Here is a 19,393-nt window from a genome sequence, read left to right as displayed (position 1 = left end):
GAAAAAAAAAGAATATACTGCTGCAGGTTTTTTTCTCTCCATGTGTCACTAAGTGAAGTTCGTGCCTTCTATAGCAAAGAGAATATTTTTTACATCCTACTAACAGTAGATTTTTTTGTAGTGGACATTTTTTGTATTTTTATTTATAAGTCTCATAAGGAAAATAGCAATGTTCAGTTGTATACCTTGAATCTGCAGTTAGAAGAAACAATAAAGTTAATTCAGTTGTCTCAGCTTGCCGTCTCCTGTTGCTGTTCTGTGCTCGGATGCCAGCCCTGGGAGGAGGAAGAGGAGGATGTGGTGGTAGCAGAAGCCCTCCAGTGCTGTGCCGTTGGCACTGGGTGTTCGTTCCTATGATGCAGGTCAAGCATCCTGACCATTGCTGGAGGGCATGGGTGAGGAGGGCTGGGTGGATGGGGGGATCCATCCCTGTGCACCCCCTGACCTGAGCACTGTCCCAGGGATGGGTGGTGCAGGGAGCAAATCCCACTACTGTGATCCTGGAGAGAGGGGAGTCCCACACAGCAAACAGGAGCTGCTGTTTTTCTAAGGATGTGCAGCCTGGAAGATGCTTTTCCATGGAAAATGGAGGTATGTGATCATGGCTCTCAAGAATTTCTTTTTCATTAAGAGCCACGAGCTCCTAAAAAGCTTCCTTCTTATTTATGCAGGGCTCCCTCCGTGCTTTGGCATAGGAGAGGGCCCTTATAGCGGCAGAAAATGAAACGTGCCTCCTGTTTTAAAGTCCCTTGGCATCCCTGGAGACCGTTTCATCGTGCGCCGCATGATGCTTGACAGGGTGATTTGCTGCTGTCCTTTATTTTTCCTGTTTGAGGAGAGAAGCAGCAGCACGGACAGCGCTGCCATTCGGGTTCTGAAGCCAAAATGGCCATTCCCATCCTGTGTGGGTGCCATTCCCACCCAAGGTTGGCTCTTCCTTGCTGGGATGGTGCATGCACAGGTGCATTTGCGTTACATGGGAAGAGGGCAGAACTGGTTGCAGTCTGCCTGGGTGATGTAGGAGCAAACAACAAGAGGAGGATTCACAGCAGGAAACCCACACAGGGGCTCCCTGCTGCTGTGGGGTGCATGGGGTGCAACCCTTGGCCCTACTTGCTGCTGCCAGTGCAGGCACTGCTGCTGCACGCACAGCTCGCTGGGGAGCAGAGCGGGTTTGCCTCAATGAAAGTGAACTCGTTCATTTAAACCTGACTGCAGAGTAGTCTGGCCCCCCGCTGTGTTAATTATCCTGTAGTTCTAAACTGATTGCTGTACACTAAGCTTAAGCCCTCCTTTATTTATTTACTGACTACATTAACAGCAAAGTCTGCACTCCTTTTATGTCGCTGTATGGCATGCGGCACTCAGCCCGGTGCGCTGCGAGCTGCTCCCTCCCGCCCTTGGTGCCCCCCAGGGGGGCCAGGATGCAGTTACATGCCCATCCTATAGCAGTCCCAGTTACTTGATGTAATGTGTCCTTTATTTTTCAGGTTATGGATGCAATGCACTGGTGTGAGCACAGGCTCTTCCTGTGCCCACAGTGAGCAGTGTGCTCACCCCAAGTCTCTCACAGGGCTCCAGCTCCCCTAGGACAGCTGTGTCCCATCCTCTGCTCTGTGGGTCCTGCTGCAGGGCACAGCCAGCATCAGTGGCTCCTGAAGTGCTGGTGGCAACGCATGAGCCTCCAAGTGGCAACTGCCTCTGGGTGCTGCCTCTTCGCACAGCCACTCCTAGGGATGTGTTGGGCACCCCTGGTTGAAGTGTCCTGCTTGCAGCAACCTGCTGTCTGCACTTCGTGGAGGAAGGGATAAGATCCCACTGCAGCGTTTGGCCTCATACAAAGGAGTTATTATAACAGGGAAATTGTCATAGGACTGGGCCTTTGTCTGCACATTCACACAGCAGCTGGGAGTGATTATGCTGCAACAATGTTCTGTTCCATCAACATTATGTCCTCATTAAACCTTTATTAGTAGATTAGATTCAGATTTATTGATTTTTTTGTTGTTGTTTAGAGGAAAATCCAGGCTCATCTCGTAGAGATGCCTGTAACTTTTCCTGCATGCAGCACTTCCCAAAGCCGTGCAAGGGAAAAGCAGTAATCTGAAAGGGAGAAAGCCTGGGTGCTGCCTCCTGCTCTAGCTTAACTCATTTCCCACAGTGACCTGTGGAGTAGGTGAGGGTTAGCAGCTCTGCACTGGGATCAAGTCATATCGAGACCGGGATGGCCAGAGAAGTGTTGTCCGTGGGATCTGTGGTGGCACAGGTGAGCCATGGGGCAGAGGGCATCCATGGGGCATGGCTGAGGAAGGAGATGCAGTGGTCCCACCGACCTCAGCCCAGGTCTCGTGCGGGTGGGAGGTGTCACACGCCCGGTTCAATGGGCCCATTGGATTTGTCTGTTGGAGCGTTTGATGTTACATGAAGGCAGCTCATTCCAGAGGGTGTTAATTGCCCGCTGCAGTGATCAGGTCTGTAGCACCATCGATCTCGGTAGGATCAATGGGCTGATTTAGTGTCTCACAAACTCTTTAACTGGACACCTCATCAATAGCCAGCCACTTACAGACCATCAGCGCATTAGTGCTGGTTGGGGCTGCCAGGAGCCCACGCCACCCAGCCAGCAGCCCTCCTGTCACTTAGCAGGGAGTTTTCCTGCATGTGAAGGCCTGGGAGGGTGTCTGGCCTGTGCATTGGGGTTGGTGGGCTTGAAAGTGGACACAGAGATGCCAGAAACTGTGATATCTATGTTCCTGCCAAGGAGCTACCAGAGCAAACAGGATGAGGCCTCTCTTCATCTCCAGTACTTTAGAGGACGGTGCCTGCGCCGGATGCTCAGGTAAGGAACAAGTGTGAAGCACACGTCTGTACCTGCACAGGGCTTCAGGGACCACCCTGAAAATGCCATCAGTTTGGCTTTTTCTCTTGGCAGACATCACAGCTGCCTGACACACTACCCCTAGTTTGCAAACACGCTGTGCAGGTATTGCACTGGGCAGAGCAGCTCTTTACAATTTTTGGCTCAAATCCCAGTCCTGCTGTTCTGAGATGCAGGAGCTCTCCTGTTAGACAGCAGCTTCGTGCCACTACCCTGGCAGAGGTATGTAGAGGGAGCATGCTTATATATGGCAGCTTTGGAAGCCTGCATTGTGGAGGACCAGGACAGGTAACCCTGTTGGTCTCTTCCAGCATTGCATTCCTATGGAGACAGACCCATTTGCACTGTGTATTTTTGTTGTTGTTTTTTTTGTCCCCCCCCTTCCCCCCCCCAGTTCTCTTCCAGTTACTGTGCTGATGGGTAGGAATGCAGAGGGGATCTACTGGTCAAGCATGCAAAAAGCACTCAGGAGAAGGGGAGACATTGACATGCAGGATCTGATGAACTCCTGGCTCTGGTTGAAGCATTAACAAAGAACAAGAAACAGATGTGCAGCTTCCAGTGCTTCGTGCAAGGTGAGTGGAGCTGGTGAGCACAGCCCTGCATGGAGGGAAAATCCATGTCCCTCTGCCACAGCAGGATGCATGATGAGGATGAGGTGTGACTGGGAAGGAGTTGGGTGGCCCCCAGACGGAGGAGGGAGCAAAAAAACACCCTGGGGAAGGGAGGAGAGAGGGGTGGGCATCCTGGTGGCCTGGGCTTCAGATGAGGCTCCACTGGGCAAGGTGAGGGCTGAGCCCCAGGAGTCCAGAAGCGCGGGAGGTTGGTGGGACCGGGAGCCCCGACGGGAGCGGCGGCTGCCGGACTGTGCCGCTGTCCGTGGTGCTGAAGCGCCGGGTGGGAGCGGGGCCGCGCTGTGCTCGTGGCCTTAACCCGGCTGGGAGGAGGATGAAGAGGGATGGGTGAAGAGGCTGCAGTCACCCGGGAAACCCTTGTGAGGTGAGAGAAAGGGAAAAAGGAGCTCGGTTGGAACTGACAGGGGTTTGGTTGGGGTAGGCGTGCTCGGCGTTTGCTCACTTTTCCTCAGCCCTTAGCGCTCAGATGCTGCTGTTCTAGAGTTACTGGAAGTGGGGCAATTGCACCAGTCTGGATCTCTGTAGTCAGAAAACACAGATGGGTCTGAGTGCATAAACCAGGGAGTAGCCTCTGGAGTGCAGCAGCATCTGAGGTCTCACCTTGCCTGCCCTAAAATGCAGCTCAGGCATACTGCCACACCGACCAGAGGGTTCCCAGTGTGACAGTGTAGGCCAGGACAGCCACCAGGTATGCTCGGAAGAGCAGGACATCCAACACGTAGCCCACTTGCAGCCACTCACGGGCAACATCACGAAATTCATCACGCTTCTCGAGGAACTGGCGGATGGTGGTGATCTCGTGCAGGATGCTGTGAATGAGCAGAGAGCCCTCTGCTGGAGTGGCAAAGGCAGGGGTGGGCCTTGTGCCTCCTGCCACCTCTCGCTCCCGAGGGTCTTCGGAACTGTAGTGGTTCAGCTTGGCTGCAGGATCGAGAGAGAGAAGTGAGAAAAATCTTTTTAGATGCAGAGCTGAGACTTCTGCATGTGATCTGGACATCTGGATTGCTGTGCGTGTGCCACAGTGCTCCAAGAGAGATGGTGAGAGCTAATTGAAATAACAAATGCTAGTTCTGATAATACACCACTAGAAGAGCTTTGGGCTTAGATCTGCGTAGTATTCATTTCCCTTCTGTTTCTGCAGGAGCACTCTCCCCAGTCCTTACCTGTGCTGTCATTGTTCTCCATGTGCCTAGAGATGTCTGAGCTCTGTGTTCTGCTTTGGCTGAATTTCTTCCTGTCCCAGATGCAGAGCAATGCAGTGGCACGTTCCAGCAGTAAGTGCTTCACCCAGCTGGGGACGTGAGGCTGCAGGTCTTGCTTGTGTACCAGGCGCACAATGAAGATGGTCTCTGTGAGGCTGATGACGAGCAGCGCCATGCACACCACAAAATAGATGCCTGTGGAGATGCCAGCAAGGTGAGTGGCCTGCAATGGCCAGCTCAGTCTTTAGATCGATACACAGTGCAGGCAGGTCTTGAGTGAATTCTTCCTGCCAAGCCCTGCAGCAGATCTCTGGTCATGGCATAGAGCTGCAGCTCCTGGAGCTCCAGGCCTACAACTGCTTTGTAGCCCACCCCACCCAGTTGGCAGGATGTCATTCTGTTCTCTAGGCTGCTGTGCAGCTTTGTCAGATACATGGAGTAGCCTTGATACCTCCAAATCCTGAGCTATTTTACAGCCCCCATTTCTGTACTGACCCACATCTCCCATTTCTTGCTCTTATGTGAGGAGTTCGTGCCCCAGCACCAGCTGGGACCAATGGTGCTGTCTTACCTATCAGTGGGGTGCCAACAGCAGTAGCTGGAAGCGTGTCAGATACAATGATGAGGAAAACTGAGTAGCCCAGGAGGAGAGTGATCTTGAAAGAGACCCTCTCACCACTGTTGGGAGGCAGGTAGAAGCCTACAATGTCCATCACCATCAGGAAGATACTAGGGAGCAGCAGGTTGATAGTATAGAAGAGAGGACGCCGCCGGATGACCACCTATTGGGACATAGGGAGAGACAGGAAAGGTTTAGTGAAGGCAGAGCCCTGCTTGAAAGGTGGGCTTGGGCTGGTTTGGGTCTCTGCTAAGGCAGGCAAGAGTGGTGGGCCGCACTGCCCAGACCCTTGGAATGGTGGAGGGATGCACCTCGGCACGGGGCTGGGGAGCAGCTTGAAGTAATGAGACCAAAGGCAAAACTATGCCAGGGTGCCTCATCTCTGAGAACAGCAGCACTCAAAGCAGGGCACAGCGTTGCCCCAAGAAGGCAAGGGCCCTTACATAGAACTTCATCTCGGCGTAGCTGTCGCTGCTTTTGACACTGAACTCCTGGAAGTGGCTGAGCACGTAGAGCAGCTCCCACTCGCCCTGATTCATGAAGACGCTCCTGTCGAATTTCACCAGCTCCGGCTGCCGCCACAACGAGAGGTTGATGTCGTGGACTGCAAGGGAGGTGGGGACCGAGCTGCAGGCTGCCGGGCACGGCATTCCCGAGCCGCTGGGGCCACCTAGAGGGGGACGCGTCCCCTGCACGGAGCCGCCCGCCCCGGTCCCGTCCCCGAGCCCCCCGCGCTCACTGTTGTGCAGCCAGCTGGTGAAGGTAAGAGAGCAGTTCTGGACGTCGAAGGGGAAATTGTAGATGTCCAAGCTGCAGGCTGTCACCACCTGGATGGGCTTGAGGTTCTGGACCTCTCCGTGGTGGCGAATGTAGACGTAGGGGACGTCAGGGGACTTCCCGACGTCCACGCTGGAGGGCATAGGGACAGAGAACATAAGCGTAGGGAGCGCTTTGGGGAGGGCTGTGAACAGCTGGGCTCCTCCTGGCAAGCTGCGTTTGGGATGGGGACTGCCCAGCACCGGGACCTTTCTTTGCTGTTCTGCCAACGTGTTCTTTGGAAACAAGTGGAGGTCAGGGGAAAGGGCCAAAGCAGTAGCACACTGCCCTGCAGTAGCACACTGCCCTGCGTGGGCACAGCTGCCCCACGTCATTACCGTGCTCCCCATGCTCTCCCAGAGCAGCCCAAGGCCATTTGTGGCTCTGCCTCACGGGGGTCTGTGCAGCACGAGATGGTGGGAACACCTTAAATCCCAGCAGAAGTGGGGGTGGGGAAGGACAATGGCTGGCTTTGCAAGGAGGGCTGGCAGCTCTGCAGCTGCCCTCGCATTGTGCTTCCTTAACAAAGCCTTTCTCCAAATATCTGGATCCCACCCCCAGCACAGTGTGGATAATTACAAATGTTTGCAGTTAGCCAGCATTGGAAATGTCCCAAGTGCCAAGCCGTTCCCCATCTGCAGCCCACTGCACACGGGGGCACTGCCAGTTCTGTGCCAGGAATACAGAGCAAGGCACAGTGATGGGAGAGGGAGGTTAAAGCCCCGAGCTCTCTTTTGGGGTAGGGGCTGTGCTGTGCTTACAACTCGTTGATGAGAATGTCGGGCACCCAGATGTTCTCTGCAGGGAGGGAAATCTGTGTGATGTTGTCAAAATGTGCTGGATCCCACTGGAGGAACTCATCTGTCCAGTGCTGTGGGGGCAAAGCAAAAGGGAATCTGGAAGGTAACGCTGCCCTGCCAAGATCCAAACCCGATGCCAGAAAGAAACCCTGACTGCCTTGTCCGAGAGAAAGGAAAGCCCATTTCTCCAGCTACACAACAGTGAGAAGCAGGCAGTGTGTAAGCTGTGTCTTCAGAGTCTTGACTCATGCCCTGCAGAGGCCTTGTTATGTCCTGCAAAAATGGGGGATAACCCCATGGTGTTAGCTGGAAAGGCATGTGCTCATGGAGACACGTTTGCCTCCCAGGGGTGCTGGCTCTCACAGGGACACTACCCCATCCCCAGCAGCATCTCCCATGAAAACAGAAATGCCTGTCCTGTCTGTTCCTGAAATTGCTTCCTTCTGCATGCATCCAGGTGCTTTGTGTCTCATGGGCCTTGTTTGAGGGTGAATTCATTGATTGATACCTGGGCAGTCACAGGGAACAAAAACCAGAGGTGAGTGAGTAGCTGAGCAGACAAGAAAGCTGTCTTTGGGGAAGAGGCTTGCAAATACAGTGTGAACTCAAAGGAGATTTTCCTTTCTGTTGAATTTACTGCTCCACAGCGTTCCTGCATCCAAGGGAGATGGCCCCAGTTTTGGAAGGAGCCGCTGTGCCAGGACCTGTCTGCAGGGCTGAGGGCTGGGATGATGAGGTAGGCAAATATCAGGGCTGGCTGACAGCAGCCTGCCTTCCCCCGTGCATCCCTCCTGGGACTGTGGGGCAGTGCTGGCAGATGGGGCTGAAGGGAAGGGGGGGCCGGAATGGTCCGTGGGCTCACCTGTCTGTACCAGATGTAGGTGGTCAGCACTTGGTTTTTCTCGTCCTGTGAGAACAAGAAGAGGAGTGATTGGTGCAGGGTGACAACAAACCATTGCTGGTTTGGGTGGGTAGAGGTAGCCAGAGGGAATTCGTATAGCAAGCATCATTCCTTTTGCAGAGGAATGAGCAGCAGCACGATGCTGTGGGGTGGAAGGGGAGAGGCAGATTGGGAACCCCTTGGTTCCCCATCAGAGCTGGGATGGGAGGACAGCAGACTCACCACGCTGAGGATGGCATACACCATGACATCAATGGCCACAGTGGTGGTGGTGCGCCAGTCCCGCACGGGTCGGACTCCCCTCCTGTAGTGAGCCAGCAGCGTGTCAGACAGACGGAGCAGGGCTGGCGTGGAGGGATCTGGCACTGGGCTCCCCTGCAGGGCTCCTACCGGGATGGGGAGAGGCAGCTCATATTTGTTGTTTGCCCCCCTGGTCCCCTGAATCACCCTGACCTTCCCCTAGACTCTTCTTGGGTCTCAGATGGCCATGTCCCACCTGAAGCTGCTGTCCGCCTCTTCTCCAGGAGTGATGTCAGGACAGTGGGAAACTGCAAGGGAATCACTGCCCCAGGATAAGTTTTCTACCCCTTATTGGAGAGACATTACTTCTTTACTATGAAGGTGAAGGCTAAGGTTAAAGATGAGTTAAGATGCTAAATTCATGCAAGGTAACAAAGAAAACTAAAATCTGTCTATACCAGATAAAAAAAAAAAGTACCTGTGCTAATCCTGGGGAGCTGCACCACGTGTGTCACCAGGTTTTGAATCCAGTTCCCCAGTGCTTTCTACAGCACAAATGCCTGCAAATGCTGCTGGCTAGTCAGTCTCTTGGAAAACAACTGTATGCCAGCTGGGTTTTTTGGCTATTGGTCAAATATCTGTTCCTTAGCTCATCTTTGCTGCCCCAGTGCGTTCATGCGATGGTGGGAAGGTTCTGTGCCACTCCTCCATCATTTGTGGCTTTGAATGGCACTGCATCAAGGCTGTGGAGCCCAACTATTGGACAGCACATCTTCTGCACATTCAGATCTCATCTCCTCGTGGCACATATGAGAGTTGGATGCTCTGAGCCCACAAAAGGAGGAGGTGCAGCACAGGGCTGTGTGATTAGAGCTGGGATAGCAGCGCTCTGTGCCATGCTGGCTGGGAGCTGGGGCTCCCATATCCCTGCTCCAGGCACTCCTCCTGCCCTATATGTGTATGGTGTGTGGGCTGAAGCTGAGGAAGGACCCACAGGGTTGGTGTATGCATGTGTACATGCAGCGTTGGCCCTGTGCTGCTCTGCCAGGGTGTGAGCATTGCATCTGCAGCTCCGTGTTGCCAACCTGGCACCTTTAGCTATGAGTGACATCACTTTATTGTGCAGGAGCAATGTTGGTGTTGGTAGCTCAACCAACAGAGCCCGCTCTGTATGTAACAAGGGGCGCTCACTGGAGTAGATCTGCAGGAACTTGGGAAAAAACTGCCTGGGAGGAAATATTCATCTTTCTTTTCAGCTAAGAAAAAGCAGCCCCAGCCCCTCCAACTTTACATGCAACCCATAATGCCCCAGAGCTGGCCGTGCTCATGACCCTCATCCAGCCACATGTAAGCAGTTAGAGGCAACAGGGGTGAGAAGCAGCAATCAGAGGGAGGGAGGAACTCAGGCACTGCTGCCATTACACCAGAGGCTCTGGCCAAGCTGCAGCTGCTCACAGCTGGCTTAGGGCACCTGTTCCCAGTGCATGGAAAAAGCCAAATTGGATGAGGCTGGGCTCACTGCTGGGTCCCAATGCTGGTCCCAGGTCTTGACTGGCTCACACCACCTGCCACACTGCAGATAAGTGCTGTTTGCTCACTGTTTTCCATCTGAGCTAAAGGGAAATCTTGTCTATGAAATTAAGTAACTAGAAAACTGACTAACTTTCAAAGGGCAGAAAGCCCCCAGTTGCTATCTGTTGGCTGGCAATATTCTATAACCAAGTATTCAAACTTTGTGATGCAATCAGCATCAACCACAGGGTGAACTTATTCCAAAAAAATGCCCAATGGTAAGATTTTTTTTAAATCCTGGACAAAATATCTGTTTCTCCCATCACCACCACCTTTATCCCTTTCATAAAGACAAAAACAACACGCACTCCTGAAACCATTTGCATGGCCCTGTACTGGCTGCCTTTGACTATTCAACATAAAGAACATTGGCCAAAGCTGCTTCCCCTGCTCAGCCCAGCAGTTGGGCCGTGGCATGCAGCCACTGAAGTGGGGTCACAGCACCATGTCTGGGGATCCTTCCTTGTGACCCAAGTGCTCTGAAACCCCTGATGTGCCCAAAACTCAGCGCTGGGTTCAGGTAAGCCATTACCCCTTTCTCCTTGCAACCACACTCAGTCAAGCGCACAGTGCCTTGGAGCTCTTTCCAAGAGCTTACCCATGGTTGGACTTACCCATGGATGCAGATTTTGAATAACTTTAATCTTAGAAAATACTTAAAAAACAAAACAAAACAAAAAAACAACATCAAAACAACCCTAAAGTTTGCATGCTCTATAGAGCCACTGCTTACATGAAGGTGCTCCAATGTGCCTCCAGCTGCAAGAAACCAGCTCCTTCTCCCACCCCTGAAGGTTTCCCCATCGTGTCCTTACCTGCATCCTGCAGCATCGACACCGGTGGCAGCAGTGCCAGGAGCAGCAACATGACAGCCACCACCAGCACCATGGTGCCCCACGTCCCCAGCTCCGTCCGCAGTCTGCGCTCTCCTCTAAGTGAACCCAATCAGGGAAGCAGGCAGCACTTTTTGCTCGCTGTCCCCCAGCCGTCAGGTTTGGGAAAATGCGTAATTAATCTTGCAATCAGCCTCCTCTGCTGCATCGAGTTTCAGGAGGGGAGGGAGGAAGGAGGAGGCCGCCCGCCCCACGGCTGGCATGCTGCGAATGCTGAGCGTCTGAGCCCCCTGGCCACGCATAGTGCTGGGGGGAAGCTCCTGCTTCTGGGAGGGGTGGGAGCTGGCTGCATCATCTGCGGGTGACAGCAGTGTGAGATTTCCCCATCACAGCTGTGCTACTGTGGATATTGTGCAGGTGAAGGACGAAACCTGTGCAAGGTGCTGCCTTGTGGCTGTGCAGGTTTGTTCCGGGGCACTGCGAGCCATGGAGGAGAGCAGGGGCTGCAGGAGGTGTATGGGGAGCAGTTCTGGTAATGGAGAGAGCCACAAGGCTGTGCCAGGAGCCCTTTCATGGCCTGCAAATGAGAGAGGTGAGATCTGTGCCGGGGACTTACAAAGAAGAGAGCCATAGAATGGCTTAGCTTGGAGGGGGTCTTTAAGATCACTGCGCTCCAAGCCCCTGCCATGTGTAAGTTGCCAACCAAACCAGGCTGCCCAGGGCCCCATCCAACCTGGCCTTAAGTAACTTCAGGAGTGGGGTGCTTGGTGTGGGTACAGCCAGAGCTGCTGCAGGGCAGAGTGGGCTTCCAGCAGCCAGGCAGAGATCTCTGGAGCTGCACTGAGCAGTGCTGGAATTGGAGTTGCTAAAGGGGAAGAAAGAATAACTGCTCAGTGGCAGGGAAAGAAGCCTGGGGATGAGCAGGGCAGGCTGGAGAAGGACTTTCCCCAAAGCCTCACGGTGCTCCCAGCTTCTCCACAAGCTCCCTCATACTGGGAGGGCTGGTGAGGCAGCCAGGCAGGATCGGAGCCCTCGGCTGCGGCACGGAGCAAATTGCATCAGATGGCAGCGTGGAGTCACTTAAACGAGATAAGAATTAGTGCACGGCCCTGATGAACTCCCCTCGGCTGCCAATAGCGGTGTCAGGGAAAGAGAGAGTGTAAAGCTGGGGCTAATTTGATTTCTCAGCTCTGTTAGAGGATGGTAAGTCACCTCCTGGGGAGCGCAGACAGCTCGGAGCTGTTTGCTGTTATTGAATCTGGATAATAAAAATCACGGGCAGCGCCGCAGCGGTGCTGGGGATCGTGCCCTGGGCTGCAGTGCTGGGGAGCATGCAGAACCCACTGCCACCACGCTGTCCTCCTGGCACCTGCAGGGAGTGGGACACGACGCATTGCACAGGGTCCAAGCGAGGGTCCCAGCATCAGAGTGGGGTCCGGGATGGAACAGGACAGTGAGGAGCAGTGAACCGCAGCCTCAGTGGCAGCATCATTAACTCTGTATCCTCTCCCTTGGGTTTTATGTCTTCATCTTAAAGAGATTTTAATGTAGTTCCTATCAGGCCTCCTGTTATCGGATATCTAATTAGTGTGATCTATTATAGCCTTGTATTACGCGCCTGCACACACAGTCTGTACGTCGGGGGCTCTTACGGGACTTTTTGTGGGATGTCTGATATAAATTGGCAGTATCCAGATCAGATTTACTTTCTGAAATGGTATAATGGGATTTTATTAGCTCTGTAATCTGCTGCACAGTAATTGCTTTTCTGAGAATCGAAGCGCTCGGCATCTCGAGTTTCCCTGAGCTCAGCCCGGCTCCCTGCACCTGCAGCACTGCCACGGCTCCAGCACCGCTCTGTGCACCAAAACCTGGTGAGTTTTCCCTCCTTAAGGGCTAAGGATGGTGCTCAAATCCTTCATCTTTCCATGCAGAGCTGAATATTTGTCAGATAAGTGCAAAGTCTCTCCGTGGGTCCTGCCTGCAGGCTGCCCTGGTTGGTGATGCTGTGCCATGCTGTCCCCTGCTTTTAAGCCTCCTTCAGCTCTGGCCGTCTTTCAGAAGGCACCAGCTGTGGGGAAGGATGCTTTCCTCAGTGCTGGATGCTTCTTAGAGTGGTGACCTCAGGGTGGGGGAAACTGGAAGGTAGGGGCTGAGCACGATGTCTGGTGATGCGCACAGTGCTCTGCATCCCTCCCCTCACACCAATCTGTGCCAACCAGGAATGCAGTCAGAGCCACCTGCTGCAGCTGTGGGCTCAGCCCTGGGCTGCTGCATGGGATGGGCACTTGCTGATGGACGCAGAGGAACAGGAGGGGCATGGAGGTTACAAACGAGATGATGGCAGAGCGATGCTTTGTAGATTGCAGAGCAAAGGGCCATTCCTTGCTTCTATGGAGACAGCTCCCCATAAAGGCTAATAGGTTTCTGAAGGATACAGAGCACAGATGGATCTGTTGGCTCCACGAGGCCGTTCTTTTACCGCAGCAAGCAAGCTGGGTGCCCAGTGAAGGGGTCCCTCCTCCAGAATCCCTAAAAAGCATATCCAGGGCGCAGCTGGAGGGCAGTTTGGGGAGCCAGGCTGGAGCCAGGAGCTCCGTGAGGCACTTTGCTAATTTAATCACTACTGTGGGTCACTACAGATCCTAATAGCTTTGCTCTGCACAGGGAACTGGGCCGACAAACACCTCACTGCCATGCTGGCTGCCTCATTGTGAGCCCTTAAGTGTCTCTCAGGTAAATAACTCCACACCTATAGAGCTGGGTGCTGGAGTAACACGCAGATAGGGCAGCACACAGCATCAGCAATGCTGCCGTCCCACAGCCCCCCAGAGCCAACCTCCAAGTCTGCATTAAGCAGGTAACACTGAGATCATAACAGAAGAACAACTGCAAACATTTCCAAGGATCTCACCGATGCACTGATTAAAACAATTATTTTTTCCCCTCGTGGGTATGCATCGCAGGTAAGTGGCTCCTGCCATGGCAGTGCAAGTGCACGACAGCAGCAATGAAGACAAAGTGTTGGTGGAGTATCCTGTTGGAGATAATCATACACGACTGGGGGATGAGGAGGTGACCCGCTTGGTCTCCTCCATCTGCAATTCTTGTTTACTTTGTTCGTCTTTATGAGGGAGTGTGATTATGCAACTGCTGTAATGAGTTTAAATTTATCTCAGCAGCGCTTTAGAAATAAGATTTTATTAGAGCGATAGGAAAGCTTCCCCAACTCCTGTCCCCATCCTTACCAATAAAAATGCACAGGGGTCATAAATAAGCAGCGCTGCAGTGGCCAGGAAGGGGAGCACTTCCACAGCCCCACTGTATTTCATGGTTTAATTATCAGCAGCACAAAGTTCTGCAGGCCTGGAGGGGACAGTTAAAATGTCTCTGCAGAAAGTGCTCTAAAGTGATGCTCTGTAATGAACGTGAGGCTGTCTCACAGTGTAAGAGAGTATCTCCTCTGAAACGACTTGGTTTTAATCTCCTTTGAGTGCTTTGTGACAAATGGGCCAGGCTGCATGGCACCAAGTGTCACTGGAAGGGGATAACTTTTTTGCAAAGTCATCTGTTGGCTTTCAAAGCCCTCCAATCACGAGCTCTGAGCAGAGGTGGGTGCTGCAGGGGGGGCAGAGTTTGGAGCATCAGTGCAATGAGGGAGCAGCCCTGGGTGTGGGGTGCAGCTGGCACCTGCACAGAGTGTAAAAAGGCCATAGTGCAAACTGATGGAGCTGTAGCAATGCTGGGATGTGCAGCGCTGCAGGGCACAGCGGAGGGACCTGAGCCCAAATCCAGCTGGCTGCGGGGTGGTTTTGGGGGATGGAAGGGTGTCAGGATGCATCTGATGTTGCTCTCATTTCATTAACAGCAGCAGAAGCATTTCACGGGCAATTGGAGATAAATACCAGCGCCGTGCAATGAGCAGCGAGAGACAGCTGCAGGTAGGGGCTGGGACAGTGCCTGTGCAGAGCAGGGGGGGCTGTGAGCTCTCTTATCTCAGTCCCCAGCCACGCTCCTACTGCTCACAGGGCTGGGGATCACCCCTTGTCACAGGGCTGCCCACAGGACAGACAGACAGGTGGGGTGGTCACCACACAGAGGGTGCTGAGCATCCCTCGGGCAAACAGGAGGATGGAGACAGGAGGGGGGGGGTGGTATTTTGGAGCCCAGCAGCCAAATGGGCACAGCTGTAGCCTGGTCTCAGAGAGCTCAGCTAAGGAAGGCTCTCTCTCTGCAAGCTGCTCGTATTTACTCATCTGCTTAATGAACTCCACTTGGAGCAGCTGCAGGGATGAGTCACGCTGTATTTCAAGGCAGCAAGTGGTGACGGTGCTGTGCTGGCATCAGGTGCAGCTCAGGCCAGGGGGTAGGGAGTACCATGCAGTTTGGGATCTCATTCTCAGCACTGTAAGTAGAAGGCTGAGCAATGCTTGCTGTATGGCTGTGAGCCCCTTTTTCTTCTTTGGGCTGTGACAAAGTGTGATCCATGCCCTTCTTTGCTGTGGACCGGTGCCCTGACACAGCCCCTCTGTTGTGCTGCCCTTGGGGACATGGCTAGCAGCATGCTGGGCATGGTGGTGACCTTGGAGCTGCCAAACCCACAGTCCCAGGGAGGATGCTGGGATCCCTGCACTCCCAGAGCTGGGAATGCAAACCCAGCAAAGAAGCTCGATGCCTTTAAATCCCCCATCAAAGCACTTTCCCTTCAGTTGCATTCACCATTAGACACCCTTCAAGTGTTAGCAATATTATGCCACAATTTCATTATCCATTAAAGCCAGGTAATAATAAGTACACCAAGGTATTTGGAGCCCATTGGCGTTAATGGAGGAGATCCATCTCATTCCGAGCAGGTACAGCAGCTGCGCGTCAGAGATGCGATATTACCCAAGGTTAGGCAGGAATTGCCTTGCTGAGAGCAAACCCAACAGTATTTAATCTTGCATGGCTGTCTTTATGGCACAGTGTGAGCCTGGTGCCCGACTTGCTGCTTTTCTCCCCCTTTTATTTTGCTGCTGCACCTTCCTGACCTGGTTAGGTGGGAACGCACCCCCAGTTCAGGGGCATTTCTTCCTATCCTTGCTTTTTAGGGGAGGCTCGGTGCATTCCCAGCAGTAGATGTGCACCAGGAGCTGTGCAAATGCCAAGCACTTTGAGGCACAAGCTTTTCAAAATGGAATTTCTCATCAGTGCCTGCTGCTTTTAAACATGACCCTGCAGTGTTTCTGGGAAAGCAGGTGAGGGTTATTTGCTGTCTCGTAAGGGCAAGTGTTTGGTGTCCATTGAAATCCCCCCACACTTATGCTCCCTGAGTGCTGGTAAACATTTCTGGAACACTTTTTCATTCTTTTTTCATTTAACAGTGCAAACTGATTGCTTCCTTTTGATAAAATCAGGCTGGATTGAAAGATCTGAAGGTATGGGAGGAGAGGGATGGGGGCACACCATCAGCTCCCACTTGTTCTCCATCCAAGAGCATATGCCCCCTCACCACACCAAATTATCTTTGATATAACGGCACTTGTACTGTGCTTGACACTGCAAGAGAATCACCAGTATCTGTCTTGCACCCTAATTAGTTACTGTGACATTAATCAGGCTGCTCAGCATAACACATACCCACAGCAAACCCAGAGCTAAAAATACGAGGCTGAGTTTATTGGCAATCAGGACATTAATAATTTTTTAGAGGGAGTTGTCTCGGCTGCTTTCAGCAGGCACTTGTGTTCACTCTCCATGCCTATAGATTTTCCTGCTCATAAAACTGATAAGAGTGACCTCAAGGTAAGTGTATTTTGTATGAAATGATGCACGGAAATCCCCTTCCTGCTCAAGCCCTGGCTTCTCCCAGTGGCTGCAGCCCTGGCTTTGCTGTACGGATGTGCTGGGCTGCAGCTCAGCTCAGTTCAGTTCCATGGCACGATGGCACAGACATGTCATGTCTCTCCTAGTAAGATGGTCAGATATTGAGAAAGATTTCTCTTCAGAAAGAGCGGTGCTACATTGGCACAGCTGCCCAGGGAGGTGGTGGGGTCACCATCCCTGGAGGTGTTCCAGAACTGCAGAGATGTGGCACTGCGGGACGTGGGCAGTGGGCACGGTGGGATGGGTTGGGTTGGACTTGGAGATCTCAGAGGTCTTTTCCAAACTGAATGACCCTCTGACTCTATGATTCTTCTGCAGGAAGCCATGGAGGAGGAGCAGCTCCCTTCTGGCCTCCTTGGGGCTGGCCCAGAGCATCCTTACATGGACCGCACAATCTGGCTCCTCCTTACCAAGTTAAGCACCAAGTTTTGCAGTGCCAGCTGGCTGCTGTAATTGGCTCTCTCGTGGCGTTATTCACAGCTCTTCCCTCTTTCTTTCCCAGCTACCTTCCATCTTGCTTGTTAAAAGCAAAGGATATTTTGTAGAATTGGAATTCATTAGTCTTCCTAACAGAGGGAGCCTACTTAGACCTAAATTGGTGGTTAGCAAACGCAGAGATAATTCCCATGCGTTTGTATTTATCTTCCCAGTTCGGCAGCGTGTCGAGACAGCTGCCTCGGCGTCTGTCGGGGAGGCTCCAGCCAGCAGAGGGGAATACAAAGGTATCTGCCTTCCGCAGTTGGCGAAACTCAATATAAGCAAATTGGAACTCCGACTCGATTATCTCCCCGATCAGATTTCCCCAAGGCCCTAGCAATAACTTGATATTCTCAGGCAAGACTAGTCTTTTATGTGCAGGAAACAGGAGGCAAAAAGATCACAACAGAAGTCGGAGATGGGCCGGGAGCTGCACGGCTCATCGCTCGGCGTGGGCACCAACCGGAGCCACAATAACAGCCCCTGCCTTTGGGATGGCGTTGGTTCAGGTGCCAAATCTCAGCACCTTCGCTCATCTCCTTCTGAAACTTTCCTTTGGGGGCAGGAAAAGGGCATCTCGTGGAATCGTTTGGGTTGGAAGGGGCGCTCAGAGGTCATCTGGTCCATCTCCCAGACCTGCTCTCTGCTTCTCCGCTAAGGATGGGTAGGGGGGTGCTAGGCAGGTACCCATGGGACGCACTTCTTCTACCCTTAACTTTGCATTTCCAGCTGCTCCGATTGCAATTTCAGTTCAGCGGGGAGAAGGAACACCATATCTGCCATATGAGAGCTAATTACAGTGCTTGCAGTTATTCATTAAATTCATGTAGCATATTTCCTGTAATTAATACCATGCCCACGCAGCCCTGTGTTATCACACTTGCCAGCACCTGAGACGTATTTTAGCAGCTTTTGGGATATCAGAGTAGGTTGGAACATCGCAGGTCTGCTGCTGGGCTGAAGGGGATGCTGCAAACCCTAAACTCAATAATATCAGCTCTGTTGCTATGAATAGCCCTGCAGACATGTGAAATTGACAGTTTTTTACCTCTCCCTTTGAAAACATCCCTCCAGATACAGCTTTAATTCTTTTTCTTTTATGCTTGGAGCCAAGATGACCCTTAAGAGGCCATGCTATGCTCCCACACCTGTGTTGATGTTCCAGCCACCCGCACTGCGAGGCAGCCGGAGAAACGAGGAGCTGCAATTGCATGTGACACGTTCCTGAGTGTTCCTCCACAGATGCAAAAAAGGAATTTTGCTTCAGCCCCGGGGGAGCTGAGCCCAGCCAGGTCATTGGGCCGAATCAAATTGCCAATGTGCGGCGCTGAAATCTCATCTGTGATGTCCTGCGTGTGCAGCCGGGGCCGGGGCTGCTGACAGCCTTTGTGATGAGCTGCTCCACATCTGAAATCCAGCAGGAAACTGTAAATGAGATCTCATCTCGCATCGGCACCCGCGGCACAGCCTCGTCCCAAGCAGAAGTCATACAAATGAGGATTTATCAGAGCGCTCTGAGCCCTGCGTGATGGCTTGTGTGCTTCTCACCTGCACTGGGCTCCCCTGCCCCGATGTGGTGCCTTCTGCCTCCTTGCTGAGCCTCCTGGTGCCACTGCTTTGGATGGTGGTGATTGGGGAGGAGAAGCGTTTCCTCCTCAAAACAGACTCACAGAGTCATCGTGCCTTACAGATCCTCATCCTTCCCACGTCTTTGAGGGGAGAATCCCCATGCTGCAAACTAAAAGTGCTTGGGCTCCATGCTGAGCAAAGGGATGCGGTGCTGTGCATGGGATTGCAGCAACTCTGTGTGAGTGATTTGCAGATCACAGAACAGTTCTGTGCAAGGACAGAGGATTTCTGAGCCTGTTTCCCACACTGCTGCCTGCCCTGCACTTGGTGCTTCGGTGTGCACTGGGACCTTCACACCTGGGACTCCCTGCAGAGGGCTCCAGCACTGCAGCTCTGTCCCTGTGTTCCCAAGGGTGTGCATTCACCCTTTCTCATGTGATGTGCACTGCTGCATGCATCTTGCAACAGAGGGCCTGTGTGATGTGCATTGCATGCACCTTGCAACAGAGGGCCTGTGTGATGTGCATTGCATGCACCTTGCAACAGAGGGCCTGTGTGATGTGCATCGCATGCACCTTGCAACAGAGGGCCTGTGTGATGTGCATTGCATGCAGCTGACTCTGCAGCGCTCATGTTGTGTGCATTGCATGCACCTTGCTCTGAAAGGCTCACATGATGTGCATTGCATGCTCCTTGCACCGGCCGTCCTCACATGATGTGCACCGCATGCACTTTGCTCCAGAGAGGTGAGCACGTCCCTGCGTACACCTTGCATTGAGACATCTGCTGTTTTTATTAAAGCAACGAAAAGATCTCAGCTGCATTTGCAGAAGGGGTTTCCAGAAAGCCGCGCTCGAGCCACGAAACAGCAAGCAGAAAGAAACTTTTAATGAAACCCACGAAAGCACGACCCCTCCGTGCAAAACCCCGCACCCTTTCACTGCCGGATCACCGCCGCGGTCGCCGCGCGCACGGAGCAGCCGCGC

At 52.9% G+C, this 19,393-nt stretch overlaps 1 protein-coding gene and 1 long non-coding RNA gene across 3 annotated transcripts; one reads left to right on the top strand and one right to left on the bottom strand.

Moving 5' to 3' along the window:
* Window positions 1-1,071: 1,071 nt before the first annotated feature.
* Window positions 1,072-11,753, bottom strand: HTR3A (5-hydroxytryptamine receptor 3A). Of its 2 annotated transcripts, XM_010723705.3 has the most exons (9): window positions 10,479-11,753; window positions 8,074-8,237; window positions 7,813-7,857; window positions 6,912-7,021; window positions 6,074-6,243; window positions 5,778-5,938; window positions 5,287-5,497; window positions 4,677-4,910; window positions 1,072-4,434 (listed from the first exon to the last, which is right to left on the bottom strand). In XM_010723705.3, the coding sequence occupies exons 1-9, from the start codon at window positions 10,549-10,551 to the stop codon at window positions 4,136-4,138; spliced, it is 1,467 nt and encodes a 488-aa protein (XP_010722007.1). In that variant the 5' UTR covers window positions 10,552-11,753; the 3' UTR covers window positions 1,072-4,135. The 2 variants fall into 2 exon arrangements, with proteins under 2 accessions (XP_010722007.1, XP_019478597.1); XM_019623052.2 differs by having other exon boundaries at window positions 5,778-6,243.
* LOC104914359 lies at window positions 6,027-14,603 on the top strand. The gene is made up of 4 exons (XR_004162029.1): window positions 6,027-6,096; window positions 7,408-7,488; window positions 7,598-7,686; window positions 14,365-14,603. It is a non-coding gene; the product is annotated as an uncharacterized LOC104914359 (long non-coding RNA).
* Window positions 14,604-19,393: the final 4,790 nt, after the last annotated feature.

This window comes from Meleagris gallopavo, chromosome 26, assembly GCF_000146605.3.
Source record: "Meleagris gallopavo isolate NT-WF06-2002-E0010 breed Aviagen turkey brand Nicholas breeding stock chromosome 26, Turkey_5.1, whole genome shotgun sequence".
Taxonomy (NCBI): Eukaryota; Metazoa; Chordata; class Aves; order Galliformes; family Phasianidae; genus Meleagris; species Meleagris gallopavo.
The sequence above is the reverse complement of the archived record's forward strand: the minus strand, read 5'-3'. Positions and strand labels throughout refer to the sequence as shown.

Bases quoted from the DNA above. Each gene is read 5' to 3' on its own strand.
- HTR3A (XM_019623052.2), bottom strand. From the start codon at position 10,551: ATGGTGCTGGTGGTGGCTGTCATGTTGCTGCTCCTGGCACTGCTGCCA. The intron at 7,022-7,812 runs GTGAGCCCACGG...TTGCCCCCACAG, and splicing joins CCTACATCTGGTACAGACAG to CACTGGACAGATGAGTTCCT. The intron at 4,435-4,676 runs GTAAGGACTGGG...TCGATCCTGCAG, and splicing joins GGAGAACAATGACAGCACAG to CCAAGCTGAACCACTACAGT.